Source organism: Panthera leo, chromosome A3, assembly GCF_018350215.1.
Source record: "Panthera leo isolate Ple1 chromosome A3, P.leo_Ple1_pat1.1, whole genome shotgun sequence".
Taxonomy (NCBI): domain Eukaryota; kingdom Metazoa; phylum Chordata; class Mammalia; order Carnivora; family Felidae; genus Panthera; species Panthera leo.
The window spans coordinates 107,555,271-107,573,430 of NC_056681.1; the positions used below are offsets into that span (position 1 = coordinate 107,555,271).

Genomic DNA, 18,160 nt, shown 5'->3' on the forward strand with positions numbered 1-18,160 from the left:
AATAAAGAAAAACATATCTGTCACGAAAATAAAATCTGAAACAACGTCTTACTTCCGGATAGGGCATCTTCCCCTATTTTACAGAGTAGCATTAGCACACTTTGTGTGCAGGAAACAGGATAATGTCAGAGGGAAAAGGAAAAGCTTAGAAGTTCGCTAGTGTCCACCCTTCTATTTAAAAATAAGGAAACACAATAGAAGGATTTTAACTTTTGTCCTATACCCTGACATAGGAAAAAGATTGAGGAAAAAAATGAAGCAAATTGAGTCGGAGTCTGATCCTCAGCTCCTTATCATAAAAATAGAATAAAAGTCCCTGTCTCACAGAGCTTTTGAGCAGGTTAAGTGAAATCATACCGGGGCGCCTGGGTGGCTCAGTCGGTTGAGCATCCGACTTTGGCTCAGGTCATGATCTCACTGCTCACGAGTTCGAGACCCGCACTGGGCCCTGTGCTGACAGCTCAGAGCCTGGAGCCTGCTTCAGATTCTGTGTGCGTGTGTCTCTCTCTCTGCCCCTCTCCCACTCGCTCTGTCTCTCTCTCAAAAATAAATAAAAACATTAAAAAATTTTTAAATGAAATCATACCTGGGGGGAAAAAAGACATAGCCCACTTACTGGCACACCTTCAGTGTGAAATAAATGTTTACTAAGGAGGTTACCACAATGCTGGCCCAGAACAGGGACCTCAATCCAGCTGCACATCGGAATTTTCTGGGATATTGCTTCAAAAATACTCAAGCCTGGGCCCTGCTGCAGACATTCTGAGTCAATCGGTCTGAGGAGGGGCCTAGTTTAGATGTGGCTGAGAAATTCACCAGGTGACTTTCTTTTTTTTAATTTTTTTTAATGTTTATTTATTTTTGAGAAAGAGAGACACAGTGCGAATGGGAGAGGGGCAAAGAGAGAGGGAGACACAGAATCTGAAGCAGGTTCCAGGCTCTGAGCTGTCAGCACAGAGCCCGACACGGGGCTCGAACCCACGAACCGTGAGATCATGACCTGAGCCAAACTGGGACGTTTATCCAGCTGAGCCACCCAGGCGCCCCTCACCAGGTGATTCCTCATGTGCAGCCAAGATTGAAACCCGCTGGCCTAGGAGGTCCAGGGACAAAGGAGACACCGTGGTTCCTTAGCATGGGCTGACTACCAGAGAGATGATAAAGGAAGAGAGAGAAAAATTTTTAAATACCATGGAAAGAAGTTTGAAAATGACACACACAAATAGCAAGTGTGTGGCTGCCACAAAAGATAAATTATAACCCACCTAATGGAAGCAACTAGGAAGCCTTAGCAAGAGTCTTACTAAAACAACAGAATTCCTACTCTGTGCACATGGGTAAGGAGACCCGTTACCACTGCGGAAAGAAAGCACACCCAGACTAACAAGAGGGCAGTCATTTAATGCAGAAATCCAGTTAACAGAAAGAGACAGAGATTAACCAACAGGGAAGACATCGAACAATACTGCATAGTGTCACGGATTAGCTCTTACACGGTTGGTCTGTTTTTCTTAGGATTTGGATTCCGGTACAAAGACAGAGAAGAGACTTCCATTAAAAATAAATAAATAAATAAATAAATAAGGCAACAGAAGAGGAATCTTCCCGTGACAAGGAACACCCACCAATGATGCACAGATATTTGGTGCTGACACAAGACACCATTAGGACACGTGCCGAAGGGACCGCATTAAAACTTAACAAGCGTGGTACAATGACAAGAAAATTATACTTGCTTTGTTATGAACCCTTTTGCAAATAGAAAGGACTCTCAGGTAATTGTTATATACAAACTTTCTGAAATAAACGGCAATCATACAAATTTTCCCATTGCAATTTCCCCTTTTTTCTAAACCTAGAAATGTTCCATGGCACTGCTCCCAATTTCTCACAGTCAAAGCATAAATAGTCATTAAAGCACTTGAATCCACAGTAGTCTTGTCCGTAGAAAGGTATGGAGGTTTTGCATGATTTTCTATCAGTCGTCCAGAAAGGGCTGGCAGGCAACGGTTCGGAACGTAAAAGACCGCTTTGTGCTTGGGATCCCGACTTGAATTCCACCACGTTCCTCTCAGGAGTCGTCGGCACTGTGGACGGGCCACCGAGCAGTGAACTTGAGTGCGGACAGTCATACCGTGGAGTCCCTGCCAGACTTTAGATGTGCAATCTTGGTCCGGCTAATAAACGGATAAGCGATGCACAGACCTCCGGCTGCCACGATAAAGCCCAAACTGCACCAGGCACAAAAGATGGACCAGCTGTAGCCATGTTCCACGTCATCAGGCAGGCTATAAATGAGCTTCGGGAGCCGGTGCAAGTCGTAGGAGATGCTGGCAGCATACGTACAGAGGGAGATGGTGCAAAATATCCCTATAAATAATGCAAAAGAGAACACGGTTACGGTGTTGCCTGCTACAAGGCAAGGGGCACACAGGCCTCTGTGAAAATCGGGCCAACTGATGAGGTGGTCACTCCAAATTTGTAAAGGAGCTGTAATTCCTGCGCTGGAAGTCGCCTGACTTCGTTCCACAAACACTGGAGAAACTTTCGTGCGCCAGGCTGTACCCGAGGTGTTGGAGGTAGAAGAGGAAAGAATACAGGAGGAAATTCCGACATCTTGAATTATTCAGAATTAGCTTGCTTGGATTTTATGTATGTTTGAACTTATTTTTGGCTTTTGTTCTTTTTTTTTTTTTTAATTTTTTTAATGTTTATTTATTTTTGAGAGAAAGAGAGAGAGACAGAGAGAGAGCACGAGAAAAGGCGAGACACAGAATCCGAAGCAGGCTCCAGGCTCTGAGCCGTCAGCACAGAGCCCGACGCGGGGCTCGAACTCACGGACGGTGAGAGCATGACCTGAGCCGAAGTCGGAAGCTTAACCGACTGAGCCACCCAGGCGGCCCCTTGGCTTTTGTTCTTAAAACAATAAAATAAAAATTCTAGCTATTTTTGAGGAAACGATCTTTTCTATAATCACTCACACCTAATACGAGAGTCTTCCTTTCCCCTTGTTCTGTACGTGATGGGATACATTTTTATGCAGTTGCAAGCATCACACAAAGTCTGTTTTCTTTTTCAATTACTATTTTCATTAGTATTTACCATGTTCCCTGTAAATAATATCTTACATGAAATTTTCAAGTGCTAAATTATGTTTTAAGGTACAGGGCATGGTATATACTAAGGCCTCAACAAATCATTGTAGGTTTTTTTCAATGGATGAATAAAAGCTTTTAAGTGATATAAATTAAATCCAGGATGTTGGAATTGATGTAAAATATCTGAGTTAGGAGATAATATACTTCAACCATTCAGAATATAGGAGGCAATTTGAGTGACATAAAGAAAATGGACAGGGACCCCTGGGTGGCTCAGTCAGTTGAGCGTCTGACTTCAGCTCAGGTCATGATCTCAGGGTTCGTGAGATCGAGCCCCGCGTCCAGCTCTGTGCTGACAGCTGAGAGCCTGGAACCTGCTTCGGATTCTGTGTCTCCCTCTCCCTCTCTGCATCTCCCCTGCTTGCACTCTGTCTCTCTCAGAAATAAACATTTAAAAAAAAAAAAAGAAAAGGGGCGCCTGGGTGGCTCAGTCGGTTAAGCGTCCGACTTCAGCTCAGGTCATGATCTCATGGTGCGTGAGTTTGAGCCCTGCGTCCGGCTCTGTGCTGACAGCTCAGAGCCTGGAGCCCGTTTCAGATTCTGTGTCTCCCTCTCTCTCTGCCCCTCCCCTGTTCATGCTCTGTCTCTCTCTGTCTCAAAAATAAATAAACATTAAAAAAAATTTTTTTTAAATTAAAAAAAAGAAAAGAAAAAAAGAAAATGGACAGACCCCAAATTTTACTTTTTTGTACCAACACACATATGTATAATTGTCTTTCCAGAACGCTAAAATCAAGACTTTGATAAAAATTCTCCAAACACAGTATTTTTAGTACTTAAGTGATGTTCCAAGGATATAGATGGTCTATTCCACCACAATGGACTGCCAGGGGTGCTCCTTTTGATGGGCAGGGGATCAGAATGTGGCAGTTGCTGACGATGGATAATGAAAACAGAAATGAACACCTAGTGCAGTAATGGGATGCCCAATTCTGTTCCAAGCCCGGTGCCTCTCTGCTTCATACTTTGGTTTATCCCAGCGTACAATGGAGGTTGTATCTATTTGCTTGAAAATTGTATTGAGGATATATTAAGCATCTCCATAGGTAATAACATAGATTTGAGGGCTAAAAAGAGAGGGCCTAAAGTAACAGATTTCCCTTCATCCTTTTTAATAGAGCTCTGGCGATCAGAAACACTAGCAGAAAACCAAATTCAGTGCAAGCAGCAATTGGGAGAAAATGAAGGTGACCTTAACGCCATTTTTAAGTGCCAGAATTCTGCCTGCACTTAAATCACATAAGGGCACATTGCCTGAATCCTTTTCCAATTGTGCATTTAGAAAAGAAATGTTTCAAATTAAGAGGATACTTGATCTGAGATAATTTGATATTTCCGACTCTTTGTCTAATTCTGTTTTTCCAAAAAAGATACAATCTTATCTTCTGACTTCCTGCTCCAGATTATTATGGCAAACATATCATTTTGAGTTCCCCAAAGATCAGATGGAAATAATTCTTCCATAAAGGAACAGGCCAGTCGAAAAATAATACTCCTCTGCTTTTTTCAAACCTCGTGAAGAGCAAACGTTCTTACGTTTACATGAATGTTTTCACTGGCACCAAAACAAAGCCAGTGTTTCTATATAACAAAGTCCTTCTAAGGAATGCTGGTCATAGAACAATAAGGCAGTTAGAAAAAATTGATCTCTGGAGTATCAACAGGTAAAATATCATAATAGAACAATGACCCATTCACAGGAAAAACAACTCTATTCTGCATTCAGCTGTCTGCACAGAGCTGAATGCCTAAAAGCAAGGCTTTTTACAAGTAATGCAGGTTTAATGACCTCTGAAAACTTGAGTTCAAACTAAGACTTTTAAGCATCCTTTGATGTCCAAATGCATCGGGCTGAGATGCGGGAAATGTGTATTCTGGTCCCCAGATCTACCGCTGATCACTGTGTGACCTTGACATTACCCGAGTCTTAGTTTCCTCAACCAGGAAAAAGAAATGGGGACTTAGTTACTGCAGACCCTTACAATATCAGATTTCTGTGATTCTGTTATTCCAAAATAAAGGCACGGAGCAAGAACATTCCCCACGCCCACCACCAAAAAAAGAATGCCATGTATATACTATATATGCTCCCGTTGATTTTATACTGAACATTGATTTTATTAGCACCTCTCCCCTGCCAACTCCATAAAATTGCTTTTGGTGAAATGAATTTTAGTATAACACCACTGGCACTGAATAGAAGCGGGATTATAAGAAATCATCTACCCTGAAGGCTTAACCAGAAGGATGATTTTCTCTGCCCCTGGTGTCATGAATGATTGTGCCTTATGTCTATCCATAGATATCCATAGCTCATGGAGACTGGGAAAGATGTCACTAACAGAAATTCCTTTCTCTGGGGCACCTGGGTGGCTCAGTCAGTTAAGTGTCTGACTTCATTCAGCTCAGGTCATGATCTCACGGCTTGTGAGTTTGAGCCCCGCACTGGGCTCTGTGCTGACAGCTCAGAGCCTGGAGCCTGCTTTGCATTCTGTGTCTCCCTCTCTCTCTGCCCCATCCCCACTCATGCTCTCTGTCTTAAAAAAAATAAATAAAACATTAAAAAAAAAAAAAAAGAAATTTCTTTCTCTGACCAAGTTCCTGAAACTCCCTAAAGCTAATCAGTGGCCCACCATGAGCAAAAGTTGGGTACTTCATGTCATGCTTTTTGCTACTGATCTCACCCTCGGACCCATCTTGCCTTGCAAACCCAATTGTCCCTGTGTCGTATTTGTATTACTTGTATTTATTTTATGGTGAAATATCTATGTCTCTCAAGTTCTTTTTGGAAGAGGGCACTTGTCAGATCTGGATGAAAACCTGCCTTATTTTCTGCTGCCTTTACTCACTTTGCTTAAAGTTGGCGGGAGGGTTACTGCGAACCCACAAAAATTCCCCCGTCTGCCCTTCTCCCTTCCCACCAGTGCTCTCACAAGCTGCCCTTCGGTGACATTTTTAATTCTCCCAAGATGCTTTTGAAATTGTTCTGAGAAAGAGGAAAGCAAAGATGAACAAAACAGCATATGCAAAAGTTCCTCTTTTTCAGACTCTCACATCGTTCAGAGAGCTTGAACATAGGTCGCTGCCACAGCTGCCTTTTGTGGGATGGGAAGGCCTGTTTGTGATTATTTCCAGGAAATGTACTGACAGGAGACAAAACATTGTTTCCACCTTGCCCAAAAAGACTTTATAAAAGAGGCCCAACCCACTGAAGATATTTTAAAAAGGAAAAAAAAACTCCAACACTAAAGACACCAAGAAAGAGTGTTGATCATATTATAGGATTAAGGCCCACCTTCATGACCTTATTTTACCTTAATCACCTCCTTAAAGACCCCATCTCCAAGTAATAGGGGTTAGAACTTCAAACATCCGAATTCGGAGAGGGATACAACCCAGTCCATAACATCATCTGTGGGTGTAGTCAATGCGTGAAGTATATTTCTATTCCTTTCATAGGTCTTAGCAAGAGTTTACTATTTTAAATGTTACTTGATCAGTTATTCAGTGATCAGTTATCAAGCATCTACTATGTCCCAATCCAGTTCTGATTATATTAGAGGTGGTTTAACGAGTCCTTGTTGGTCACAGCCATGATGGGTTTGACGTCGCCATGATCAGGAACCCACTTCGCTCTCCGGCATGCATCTCAGGGCAAGGTAGTAGAGACCTCCTAGACTTTTGGTAAGTTCCCCATGGAGTCTAATAGAGCTGAGCACATGGAGTCAACAAAACCTGATGAATGAAACTGAGTTCTACAACACACTGAGTTCTACCAATCTAAGGACCAGTTCATCCCAAACTACCCCGTGTAGGACTTACCCCCTAGAGCCAGTTATTGCTGTTAATGCTGCATTTTTATCATTAGCAATCTAATTAATGCAAGGTATGGGGCAGGGGTATGAAAAGATAAATAAGGTACCACGCCTGTACTCAGAAAGTTCAAAATCTAATGGTCCTTCCTGATGATCCATGGAGAGAGACGTCATCTCTCCTCCATTCTTCCCCGAGGCGTTCCTTCCCTTTCGCTCACTCCCTGACCTGCCAGAAGTCCCCCTCAGCTACCACTGACAGTCTTCAGCCCAGCTGGTGGTGCCTGGGGAGAGAGGTTCTTGAGTCCCAGCCTCGGTCATGGTTATTGCTGGTAGCATCTTCAAAACAGTGAGTAATTGGGGGTATAGCTCAGGGGTAGAGCATTTGACTGCAAAAACAGTGAATAATTACTGGTTCTGAAAAGCCCTGTATGCAACTCCTTTTCTTATAAAATATTAAAAAGTTTTCTACCAATATTCTTAATTAGAAGATACCAGGATATCACAGAATTATAGGGTTGGAAGGGATCTTTTGCGGATCAGGATGGAAGTAAATTTATGCAGCCGTCCCAGATCATCAACCTAATTTCCTTCCCTGAAATCTTCAAGGTGCCTGTGGCCAGCTGGCAAGCTGTAATTAGGGTAACTGGGCCCACTCTTCTGACCATCCTCCTTTGATGTGCTTAACAGTCCGAAAGGAGTGAGGCCGCCTCACCCTGGTTAGCCTGCTTGATAAATAACACAACCGCAACACCCCAAGGCATAAACATTGATTTTTTTTTTTCACTCCTTCAAAAGACAGCCTGCCCATCATTCTGGTCTCTTTGCTCTTCCAGCAAAAATGCCTCCTGCGATTTTTCACGCAGATTGCCCAAAAAGCCATTCCTCAATTGTCTTTCCTAAATGAATAGGCAAGACTAACAGCAACAGACAAAACTTAAAAAAAAATAAAATAAAATAGAAGGTCCACAATCTGCAATTATTAAATCCAAAACATCCACTCTTTTCCTGAAAGGTTGCAGCAATCTTATTTAATGCAAACCCTGACCTGATGTGACATGAGTCTATTTATAGTCCTTATTGATCCTGCTTCATGTGAATATTCATATGTTTTGCTGCAGAAATGTTAATGTGTTTGATTTCAGACCCTGCTGAGGGTGTTAGTCACCATATTTACCTTTCTAAAATGAAACTTAAAAATCCTGAATTCCAAAACACATCTGGCCCCAAATGTTTCAACTGAGGTCCTAAGGACCTGTGGTTTTAGGTCATAATCAATGGATAACCTAGATAATTTCATTTATCTACTACAGCGAAGTCTTTCCCCCCCCCCCCCACCTTTAATGCATCGAAGCAAAGGAAGGGATAACCCAACATGGGTGTTGACTGTCCCTGAGCTTTGCTGGGCAGCCTGGGCTCTGTCACTTTTTGTCGGCTGTCACAACACTCACTGGACAGCCCTGCCTGTGAAGGGGAATGATCCAGTGGGCAGTGAGGCCCCCATCGAGAAAGGCCCAAGCTTTACCCAATTTTTGAGATTCCCAAGATTTTAAAAGATAATAAGACAAAAGCAACAGCAACATAAACGTTACATTTTAAAATGTTTGCTTTGAATAAGTTAACCCTTTTAAAGATTTGTGTACATATAACTGAAATTATAAGTATCATGATTATATCACCACGGCGATGCATCATTGAATGTTGATGGAAATAGGCTTTCACAGCACCCCGAGAGCAGAAGATAAACTGGAAGATGTCTTAATCCCTCAGTCCTCTGCGGCGGGCCTCTTCAATCCTGTGTGTGTGTGTGTGTGTGTGTGTGTGTGCATGTGTGAGAGAGAAAGATAGAGAGAGGGAGGGAGGGAGGGAGAGCTCAGAGGCCATGAAGTCAAAAGGCTGTATCTGGGGGGCTCTGGGGGATGTGAGGCCTTCCCCGGGTCCTGCTAGAAGGCCCCTGGAGAGGCCCCAGGGGAGAGGAAGGGGCCCAGAACGCGGCTCCCATTGTGAACAGTCAGCAGCACTGCTGGTCTACATGTGGGTAATCAAGAGCTGTCTGTATGCAATAAGGCAGAAGGAGGAAGACTGTTTCAAAGTTTCCATTTTAACATCTCAAACTGTCACATCCCTGATGCTCTCCATTGAAGGTTTGGCTAATAAGTTCAGGCGGAGAACGAAGATGCCAGCGCATTAGAAGGGGCTAAGTTTAGCATCAGAAATCTGTGGGAGAGATGCTGACAAGCGCTGCCGAAGACACTTCTGCTTAATTAAAATCAATTCTTTTAACCCTTAGTTGCTCTCTTCCACTGCTACTACATATGAACATCCTCCAGCTAATTTATCTCGTGCAGTGGATTAATGTCGCTACCCCGGCATTTACAAAGGAAATATAAAGGCACGATTTGAAATAGCAAAAATCAAACAAACCTCTCTAAACCCTACAAGGAAGGGAACAGATGAACACAACACAGCATATCCACCCCTCGGAAGAGCATGTAACTATGGAATACCATTGAAAACAACAGAGCAAAAAAACAGCAGAACAATGTGGGGAAAGCTTATGGCAGGATGTTATTTTTTTTCCTAATTTTTTTTAATGTTTATTTATTTTGAGAGAGAGAGAGACAGAGACAGAGAGCCAGAGCACAAGCAGGGAAGGGAAAGCAGGCTCCAGGCTCTGAGCTGTCAGGAGAGAGCCCGACACGGGGCTCGAATTCACGAGCTTTGAGATCATGTCCCAAGCCGAAGTCGGACTCTTAACCAACTGAGCCACCCAGGATCTCCCCTTTCTTTTTTAAATTTTTTTTAACGTTCATTTATTTTGAGAGAGACAGAGACAGAGTGCAAGTGGGGAAGGGGCAGAGAGAGACAGGGAGACAAAGAACCCAAATGGAGGATGTTAAATGGAAGCCCAGAAGACTAAATACTTTACTGTGATCATGGTTACAAACATCTTTTTTTTTTTTAAATGAGGCAAACTCATGGGCAAGATTTGGTCCAGAATAAGAAAAATATTTCAACAACCTCCTTTTTCAGCTGGTGGGATCTACAAGAGGATTTTCTCCTTATTCCCAAATGTTGGGCCAACCAAACATTTGTTTGGCCAACCAAAAGCCAAGAAAACTGGACGATGTCATGTTGTGTCTGTTAGTCCTTCAGGACTGGTCATCAGACTTCAAGTTTCTAAGCCTGGGGTATGTTTTTTTTGGCTGTTGTGGGGTTTCTGTGATTGTGGCTATTGTTTTGCTTGTTTCGTTTTTGTTTAACAATTGCACATGGGCTTTTGATGATAAATCCTGAGGATGCCTGAGTCAATCTGGCTCGGAGTTCTAGTCCACATGAGGATCAGAAATAAGGGCTGAGCATGGAAATGTGGAGCGGGGGCAGGACGCTTGGCTGCTAGCCTTTCTCCCTGCCTACCCAGTGCTCAACAACCACCCCCCTTTATTTAAAACCAGTCCGGCCTGCGACCTTCCTAGGAACTCTCACTAGCCCTGGCTTTTATGGCCCAGTGGTTTATTTTACTGCTAACGATTGTTTTATATCTAAGAGCATCCTAAATTATTTATGCCTTACCCATATTAAAGTGTGCTTTAAAACCACCACTAAGGTTTTCTTGTCTATAGCTTCTCTCATTTTCCTGACAAGGGGATATAAGGTGAGTCTTTCCAGGGTTGGGAGGGGAGGCGAATCTGCAGTTCTTTGATGTATACACGGACAAGAGTCAGGAAAATGGGGGCTCAACCAATAATGGGAGGGAAGAACATGGATGAGATTTTTAACGACCATTATGCCCCAGCAGAGGCTTAAAGGGATCCTCTGGGCAGACAGGCCTCTCTGCTTCTTTGCTACCCTGACTCATCCATTCTACAATTTGGATTTTAAATGAGGTACCCAATGGCTAGTCTGGAGGGTTCAAATCTTCCTCCAAAACCTCAGGACCTAGAATTTTAGCCTCCCTGTGCTACAATCTAAGAGCATTCACCAAAATATGGAAAGCTCAACTTGGTTTTCTGCTCAGACTACTCAGGGGCCGTGTGACCTCAGACTGTTCTGTCAGGGTGCTTACGACGACGATGACCCATTTTGCTCACAGAGAGAGAAAGGGGCTGAAGGAAGGGCCCCTGCCTGTGACTTGGGTTACTTAGGCTGCCGATTGTCCGACCACACCAGAAAGCAAAGCGCCACCTACCTGTCAACCCTGAAAGAAGGACAGACGGGAAACGGTGCCAGCCAATGGTGTCAGGCATCATTGCCCCCAGTTAACAGGTGGGGGAGTGGCTATTAAGGAAGAAGCGCTAGCAAACCCAGGTGTGGTCGTTTGAAAAACTGAACTCCAGAGAAATAGGCAATAGGCTTGTTCAAAATGGCGACATATGCAGAGTCATATTGGCTCCGATACTGAGTAGACTTGTGAAACTGTTAATTTGGCATTTACTAATCACTAATACATTAATTATCTTGTGAAAGAGGAAAAGGGAAAAAAAGGTTTCTTCCCTGTAGCTGCCTTCAGTGTTAGCTGTCAACTCAGCTCCTGACTACTTTTTAGACAAAAGCACCCTTCACCTGCTAATCAAAGAGACCACAGGCCTGTCTCCACACACTACCCCCTTTCCAATACCCTGCTTGAAGATCCCTCTTCTGCTTAAAACCTGGTGGCTTCCATTACCCTTGGATTGAAATCCAGCCACTGCCTACATCTCCCACCTCAAGAGACACTATCCTTTTTCTCCCTGCCCTCCAACCACACCGGTCTTCTTTCCATGGCTCGAGATACACCAAGCCACCCCTGCCTCAGGACGCGGCTCGCCCTGCAGCACATGCCCACCCTCTGCCGGCTGCTTTCCATGATTTAGCTGGGAAATCACCTCAGCCAGGTGTTCCCTGAGACCCCTATTCCACCTTCTTTGTTTTCCTCACAGTATTTATCATTATCACAAGTTATGGTCTCTGTGTCCCTGCGACAGAAATGGAGAAGGATTCTGTTTGCCTTATTCATGGTGTCTCTGGTACCTAGAGTAGTTAAGTCCTCAAAAAACATCTGTGGAGTAATTTGTGTGTAAAAATGACACCACCACGGTGCCTGGGCGGCTCAGCCGGTTACGCATCTGACTCTCGGTTTTGGCTCAGGTCATGATCTCACGGTTCATGGGTTCGAGCCCCGCGTCTGGCTCTGTGCTGACAGTGTGGAGCCTGCTTGGGATTCTCATTCTCTCTTTCTCTCTCTCTTTCTCTGCCCCTCCCTCACTCATGCTGTGTTTGTTTTCTCGAAAGAAAGAAAGAAAAAGAAAGAATGAAAGAAAAATGACACCAAAGACACCATCACTAAGAGAAGTACTTTGAGTTGACTTTCAGCCGTGGGGGCGGGTTGTGCTGATCACTCTTTCTCTCCTTGCGGGCTCCTGATAAATGATGACCAGGGCTTGCCAGGAGTCCAGGCCAGGGCTAGGGACATGGTATGAAGCAGAGACAGAAAATACAGGGCTGGCTCATACGGAGATCAAGCCCAAGACATTTCCGTCCAACCTTCTCGGGGCCCACAGTGGAGAAACCAGGCCTGTACTATTAACACTGCTGTTTTCTTTAAATTGTGTATTACCCACAAAAGCCAAACGACCTCTGGTTGCCCTTTTCACAAGTGAAAGCAAAATTAACAGAGCGAGGCGGGCCACAGGCAGGCAGCCTCCACTTTTGCTGAGGTGCTGGGCGTACCTGTCATGAGGAAAAGGAGTCCGGCCACGTGTTGGGTCAAGCTTTCCTCCCAGAAGAAACTGACCGTGGCCACGATGCAGCCACAGAGCAGGACGGCTACAGCCATGCCCAGGAAGCCGGCAGTGATTCTTCTCAAGTCTACTCTCGAAACACAAACATTCCGAATGAAAAGCAGAAGCAGCAAAGTCATTGAAAACCAGAGAACGAAGAGCTTTGTATACACATTGTCAAAACTACTAAGTGACACAGGCAGTCTTAGGGTCTGTGGGGCTGAGGTGGTTTAGGGAAGTCTCTCCCCAGGTATTCCAGAAGAGGACAGACAGGGTCCAGCACATCCGGGGGGCAGAGTCTACCTTCTCTGAGTCCACGGAGAAGTCTATACCCCACGGAGAGGAGGCCAGAGGACAACGCCAGGGTAAACCTGGGTAATAGATAGCAAGTTCCTTAATGTACTGAGAGTGAGGTAGGTAAGAGAAATATCTTTACTTCCCTTAACAGAGTGATGGAAATGTAGCTTACCACCACTGTACCGGCCCTACCTAATCCGGCTTTGGAGAAAGAGCCCACAAAGCGTGTTACAGTGAAATATGGTTTTACCTGAGCACCTCGATGGCCGATTGTTTTATTTCTCGCTTACATCTACTCCCGCCTATTTTCAAAAAGGATTTGAGAAAGTGGAGGCAATCGTGGTGACTGAAATGGGGCCCAAAGTGCACATATGGGATATCTGCTCATAAACTCCCTCTCCCCTTAAACACAGGCCCCACAACACAAGTACCCATTTCCACAGGCTGAGGAGAGACCTTTCTCATGGCCAAGTGTCCGCCGTAGACACAACCGGCAGGTATGGTCTGTCACAAAGACGCAATCGGGATCCCGGAGCCAAAAACCCAGCCCCTCCACCACCTCCTAGGCAAAACCAAGAGATGGACCGACTGCAGGCACCTGACGTATTGTCACTCTGATTGCTACCCTCAAGCAGTGCTCTGATTGCCCACCCTCTGCTATTTCACTTCTTCTATCTCCTCACCTTTTGTTTGAACAAATGTACATTTTTAAAATTGTTAGCTGAATACCTGTGACCCTTCTTAAAACAATAGATCTCAAGCAGAGATCTGGTGCCCCTGAGGCCAGTCGATAGCTCTGGGCACCCTTGGACCATTCCTTTTTTTTTTTTTTTTTTTAATTTATTTTAATTTAATTTAATTTTATATATGTATATATTTTTATTTTTTAATTTTATTTAAATACAAGTTAGTTAACATATAGCTTAATAATGATTTCAGGAGGAGAATTTAGTGATTCATCCCTTACATATAACACCCATTGCTCATCCCAACAAGTGCCCTCCTTAATGTCCATCCCCCGTTTATCCCATACCCCCCACACCTCCCCCCAGCACCCTCAGTTTGTTCTCTGTATTTAAGAGTCTCCTATGGTTTGTCTCCTCTCTTTTCATCTTATTTTTCCTTCCCTTCCCCTATGTTCATCTGTTCTGTTTCTTAAATTCCACATATGAGTGGTATCATATATTTACTTTCAAAGGGATTTCCCATTTTCAGCTCAGAGCATTAAATGAAAGCAGAGCATCTCTGCCTGGATGAGGAAGTGTAGACACCTCAGACCAAGGGCCAGGGACAGTGATAATTTAAAGGGGCTGAGTTTAATGTTAAGGGTATAAGTCATTTGGAGACATCCACATCTGAACAGGGGAAATGTCAGAAGAGTTCAGTCATTAGTATCTCAACTCCCTAAATTCCCTGTGGTTTCAGTAGTAATTCTGTTGTCTATGACCATTAAAAGGTACAAGGTTCAGATATAACCCACATAGGATTTGCATCAGTACCAGACATGTTAAGTTTATCTGATAAACAAGGTACAAATCACCAAATATAACTTTCTCAGAAAGGGCTATGCATGCAGATACCGAAAGTCTCTTTCTGAGAGAACCTCAAAGAGGATGAAGGGAACACTCAAATACCGTCTTGCTGGGCAACAGCAGGGCACAGACTCCTTGAGTACAGAGGTGACGCTCTTTCTCAGGTTCCTATGTCTATCTTTTCTCACCAGACAGAAAAATCAGTGACTGTGTGGCTTTCTAGACTTGTTGATTAAGGCAAAGAATTTCAAACACGCTCATAAAGAATTCAGATGTGAGAACACTTAGATAAAACTCTCAGATCTGCTGAGAAATGCTTGTTAAGATCAGCGAACAAGAGAGAGTTCTCAGGGAGTCATAGCACTAAGGAAAAAACCACATTTCAGCCAATGACTTTCCAAGTCCTAAATCTGCCAATCAGAGTATGTGTAACATTGAGACTGCTGCTAGCCGTGTCATAAGAGCTTTCATGGTCGGGTGTGGAGTTCAAAACAGAGCCTTTTTCATCTGCAGAGATTTCCTCACAAAATGAGGTTCTGCTTGGTTTTCTGCAGTGGCCTTGGCCACCCAACTGGATCACCAACGTCCTCGCTGCTTACTTCATTGGCAAATGACAGTGTCGGGCTCTGATTAGAGTCTAGTTTCTCTCTCTCTCTCTCTCTTTTTTTTTTTTTTTTTTTTTTTTTTTTTGCTTTCCTGAGTCATCTATCACCAGGCAGCATGAGTCAGCAATTTTCAGGTAGATATCTGCCCTCTTTTGCCCTCTTTGGTATCACATGGCATGGTCCTTTCTAGATTTTCACATTTTCCTGACAGTGAAAAAGAGTAGTTCCCATCATTGAGATGTCCTCTGATAACAGACATCCTCTGAGAAAATTACAACATGCACTCATGAAGATATTTTGGCAGAAATACCAAGGTCTGAGACAGACATGGTAGCTAAAATGAATATTCTACAAACGAAACAAAACCGAGAGTACCTAAGGTATAATCTCGTTGGTTTACTAACCTAAGTGGCAGAGCAGATCTTCATGCACGATGACTTGGTAAAAAAAAGATGCAGGAGGCCATTTGGGTACAGATCAGATGCCCCCAGGGCAGAAACACACACACACACACACACACACACACACACACACACTGCCCTGTCTCGAAAAGCCTCAGGCCTGATTTTCACACGTTCCACCTGTAAACAAGTTGTGACCGCAGCCTAGCGAAATGACTCCCTGAGTCTCTGACCAAGTCGGATGGGGCCCACGTAGAATCAGCACAACGTCCTTCCGTCCAAACCTGAGAGGGCTGGTGGGAATACTTTTTGTGCGGCAAGACACCATGTCCTCTCTGACCCGTTCCCAGAAATACTCACGAAGCAGGTGCCATTCATCTTGCTGAATTGTCTTGGTTAAATTGAAAGGAATGTTTCGTAAGCGGATTGGCTGAGAAAAGTGGTACTTGATGGCTGTGCATCGCTGTGCAATACCTTGAAGGAAATAAGAAATGCGATTTACTAGTCCGTGTATTTGTAATAGAATTCTGGAGATCTACAGCCCAATAACGTGTCCTGAACTGGGTTGAACGGGGGGAGGGATAGGAATCACCTGATGACTCTCAGTGATACAGGCAAGTCAGAGCAGTAAAAATCTAAAATGTGAAATAATTTTTTAAATCATGTGTCACTTGTGAATGTCATAAATTTGATAAAGATCTAAACTCCCCAAATTGTTTTTCAACGCTGAGTTTGTGTTAACTAAACACAAAACTCCTCAAGGAAAAACGGCCTAAAAGTATACATGTGGTTGGGGGAAATCAGCTTAAAATTTTAAGTTAACCCAGATAAATTACATGTGTCTGAACTCGATCCAATCTCAAACTCTCAAACGGGTTGCATCAAAAAGTTCATTAGGAAGTGTGTTATTTGGAAACCAGAAGACATTATTCCATGAAGACAACCCTCTACGTGGTGGCTTAGGTGGTGATTCAGTCACCAGATAACCCTCAAGAGCCTATTTAACCCCAGGGCAGCTGATACATTTTCTTAATACAAATTTTACTGACCTAAATTCTGGGTCCCAAGAGAAAGAGTAATACTAACAGTAGAGAGGGAAACGAAAATTAAAGTAGAGAGGAGAAAGAAAAAACTTTCCCTACCTTTTCTGGCTTCATGCCCAGCCCTAGGCACAATATTTTGAAATTAGCAAGTATACCCATCGATTTATCTAGTATCTTCTCCTACCCTCTCTCCCAACCCATGCTTTTATTGCATAAATAAATACGGGCTTATTTTTCCCCTAAAATCTTCTGAGCCCCATGATTCAGCCTGAATCCTATGATAACCCTGCAGCTACTAAAAAAAAAAATCCTCATAGATGCAAATAAATGTCTAATTTCTGGAATTTAATTACTTATAGAAATAAAACTTTGGGGGGCACACAGGTGTCTCAGTCAGTTAAGCGTCTGACTCTGTTTCGGATCAGGTCATGATCTCATGGTTTTGTGAGTTTGAGCCCCACATCCGGCTCTGTGCTGACAGCTCAGAGCCCGGAGCCTGCTTCGGACTCTGTGTCTCCCTCTCTGTCTGCCCCTCCCTTGCTCGTGCTCTGTCTCTCTCTGCCTCTCAAAAATAAATAAGCATTAAAAAAATTTTTTTCTTTCAAGTTATAAAAAAAAAAATGTACATTCCTGGATGGACCCCACCCAAGATATTCTAAATCAAAGGATTTGGGATGGAGCCAGGAACCTGAACTTTAACAAACATCCCAAGTAATTCTGAGGCAGGCAGTCCTTGAATCTCACTTTGAGAAACACTGCCCCAAGACTACCTCTGCTTTGGGGAAGATTTTTCTTTTCTTTTTTTTCATCATGAAACCACCAATTCCCTCAAAGTTCGAAGCTCTATTTTTCTCCTTGTTTTTTCAACATGGGCCCGTGGCAGTGGTTCTGTGGTCTAAGGCACATAAGTTAGATGTTTACATAGAAGTCAGAAAACGCCTGTGCTTAAAAAGAACAAACAATCTGGGACGAGAATAGTAGCAGATAACATGCTGCAAAGGTATTAATAGCTTGCATTTGTATTTTTCAAAACTGTCATTCCAAGCGGTATTCATCCTCTGGCTGACCTTGAGGCTCTGTAAAGCAGGGAGTGAAGGCTAAGGCAGAGCTGAAGACATGAACGACATCCACACAGAGCCCATCAGCAAACACTGGGACTTATTAGTTCCAGGCAGCTAAGGACATTTCTGTCTATTAGCTTCACACACAGCTGGTCAAGCAGAGACTTCAGGGGCCACATATGACAAAGAATAGAGACTTTACAGAATCAGTTAAGGAAAGACACTAAAGAAACCAACAACAACACCACCAAATAATAACAAACCCTGAGGAGGAAGAAGAAGAATCTAATTTCTAGAGTTGCTACATAATGTGGTTTGATGAACCACAAATAGGATAAACTCAAAGGGAGCCACACCCAGACACATCATAATCAAACTCCCAAAAGCTAAAGAGAACATTTTGAAAGAAGCAAGAGAAAAGCAACTTATCACATACAAGCGTTCCTCAAAAGAGTAGAAGATGATTTCTCATCAGAAATTATGGAAGCCAGA

General features: G+C 43.5%; 1 protein-coding gene across 1 annotated transcript in view; it reads right to left on the reverse strand.

Annotated features, from left to right (window-relative positions):
- Positions 1-1,396: 1,396 nt before the first annotated feature.
- The window catches only part of TMEM178A (transmembrane protein 178A), a 51,533-nt gene continuing 34,769 nt past the window's right edge, over positions 1,397-18,160 (reverse strand). Inside the window, exons 2-4 of the mRNA XM_042930269.1 lie at positions 15,925-16,038; positions 12,680-12,817; positions 1,397-2,370 (exon numbers count right to left, since the gene is read on the reverse strand). Of these exons, the coding sequence (XP_042786203.1) occupies positions 2,129-2,370; positions 12,680-12,817; positions 15,925-16,038 (494 nt within the window). The 3' untranslated portion in view covers positions 1,397-2,128. The remainder of the gene's footprint in view (positions 2,371-12,679; positions 12,818-15,924; positions 16,039-18,160) is intronic.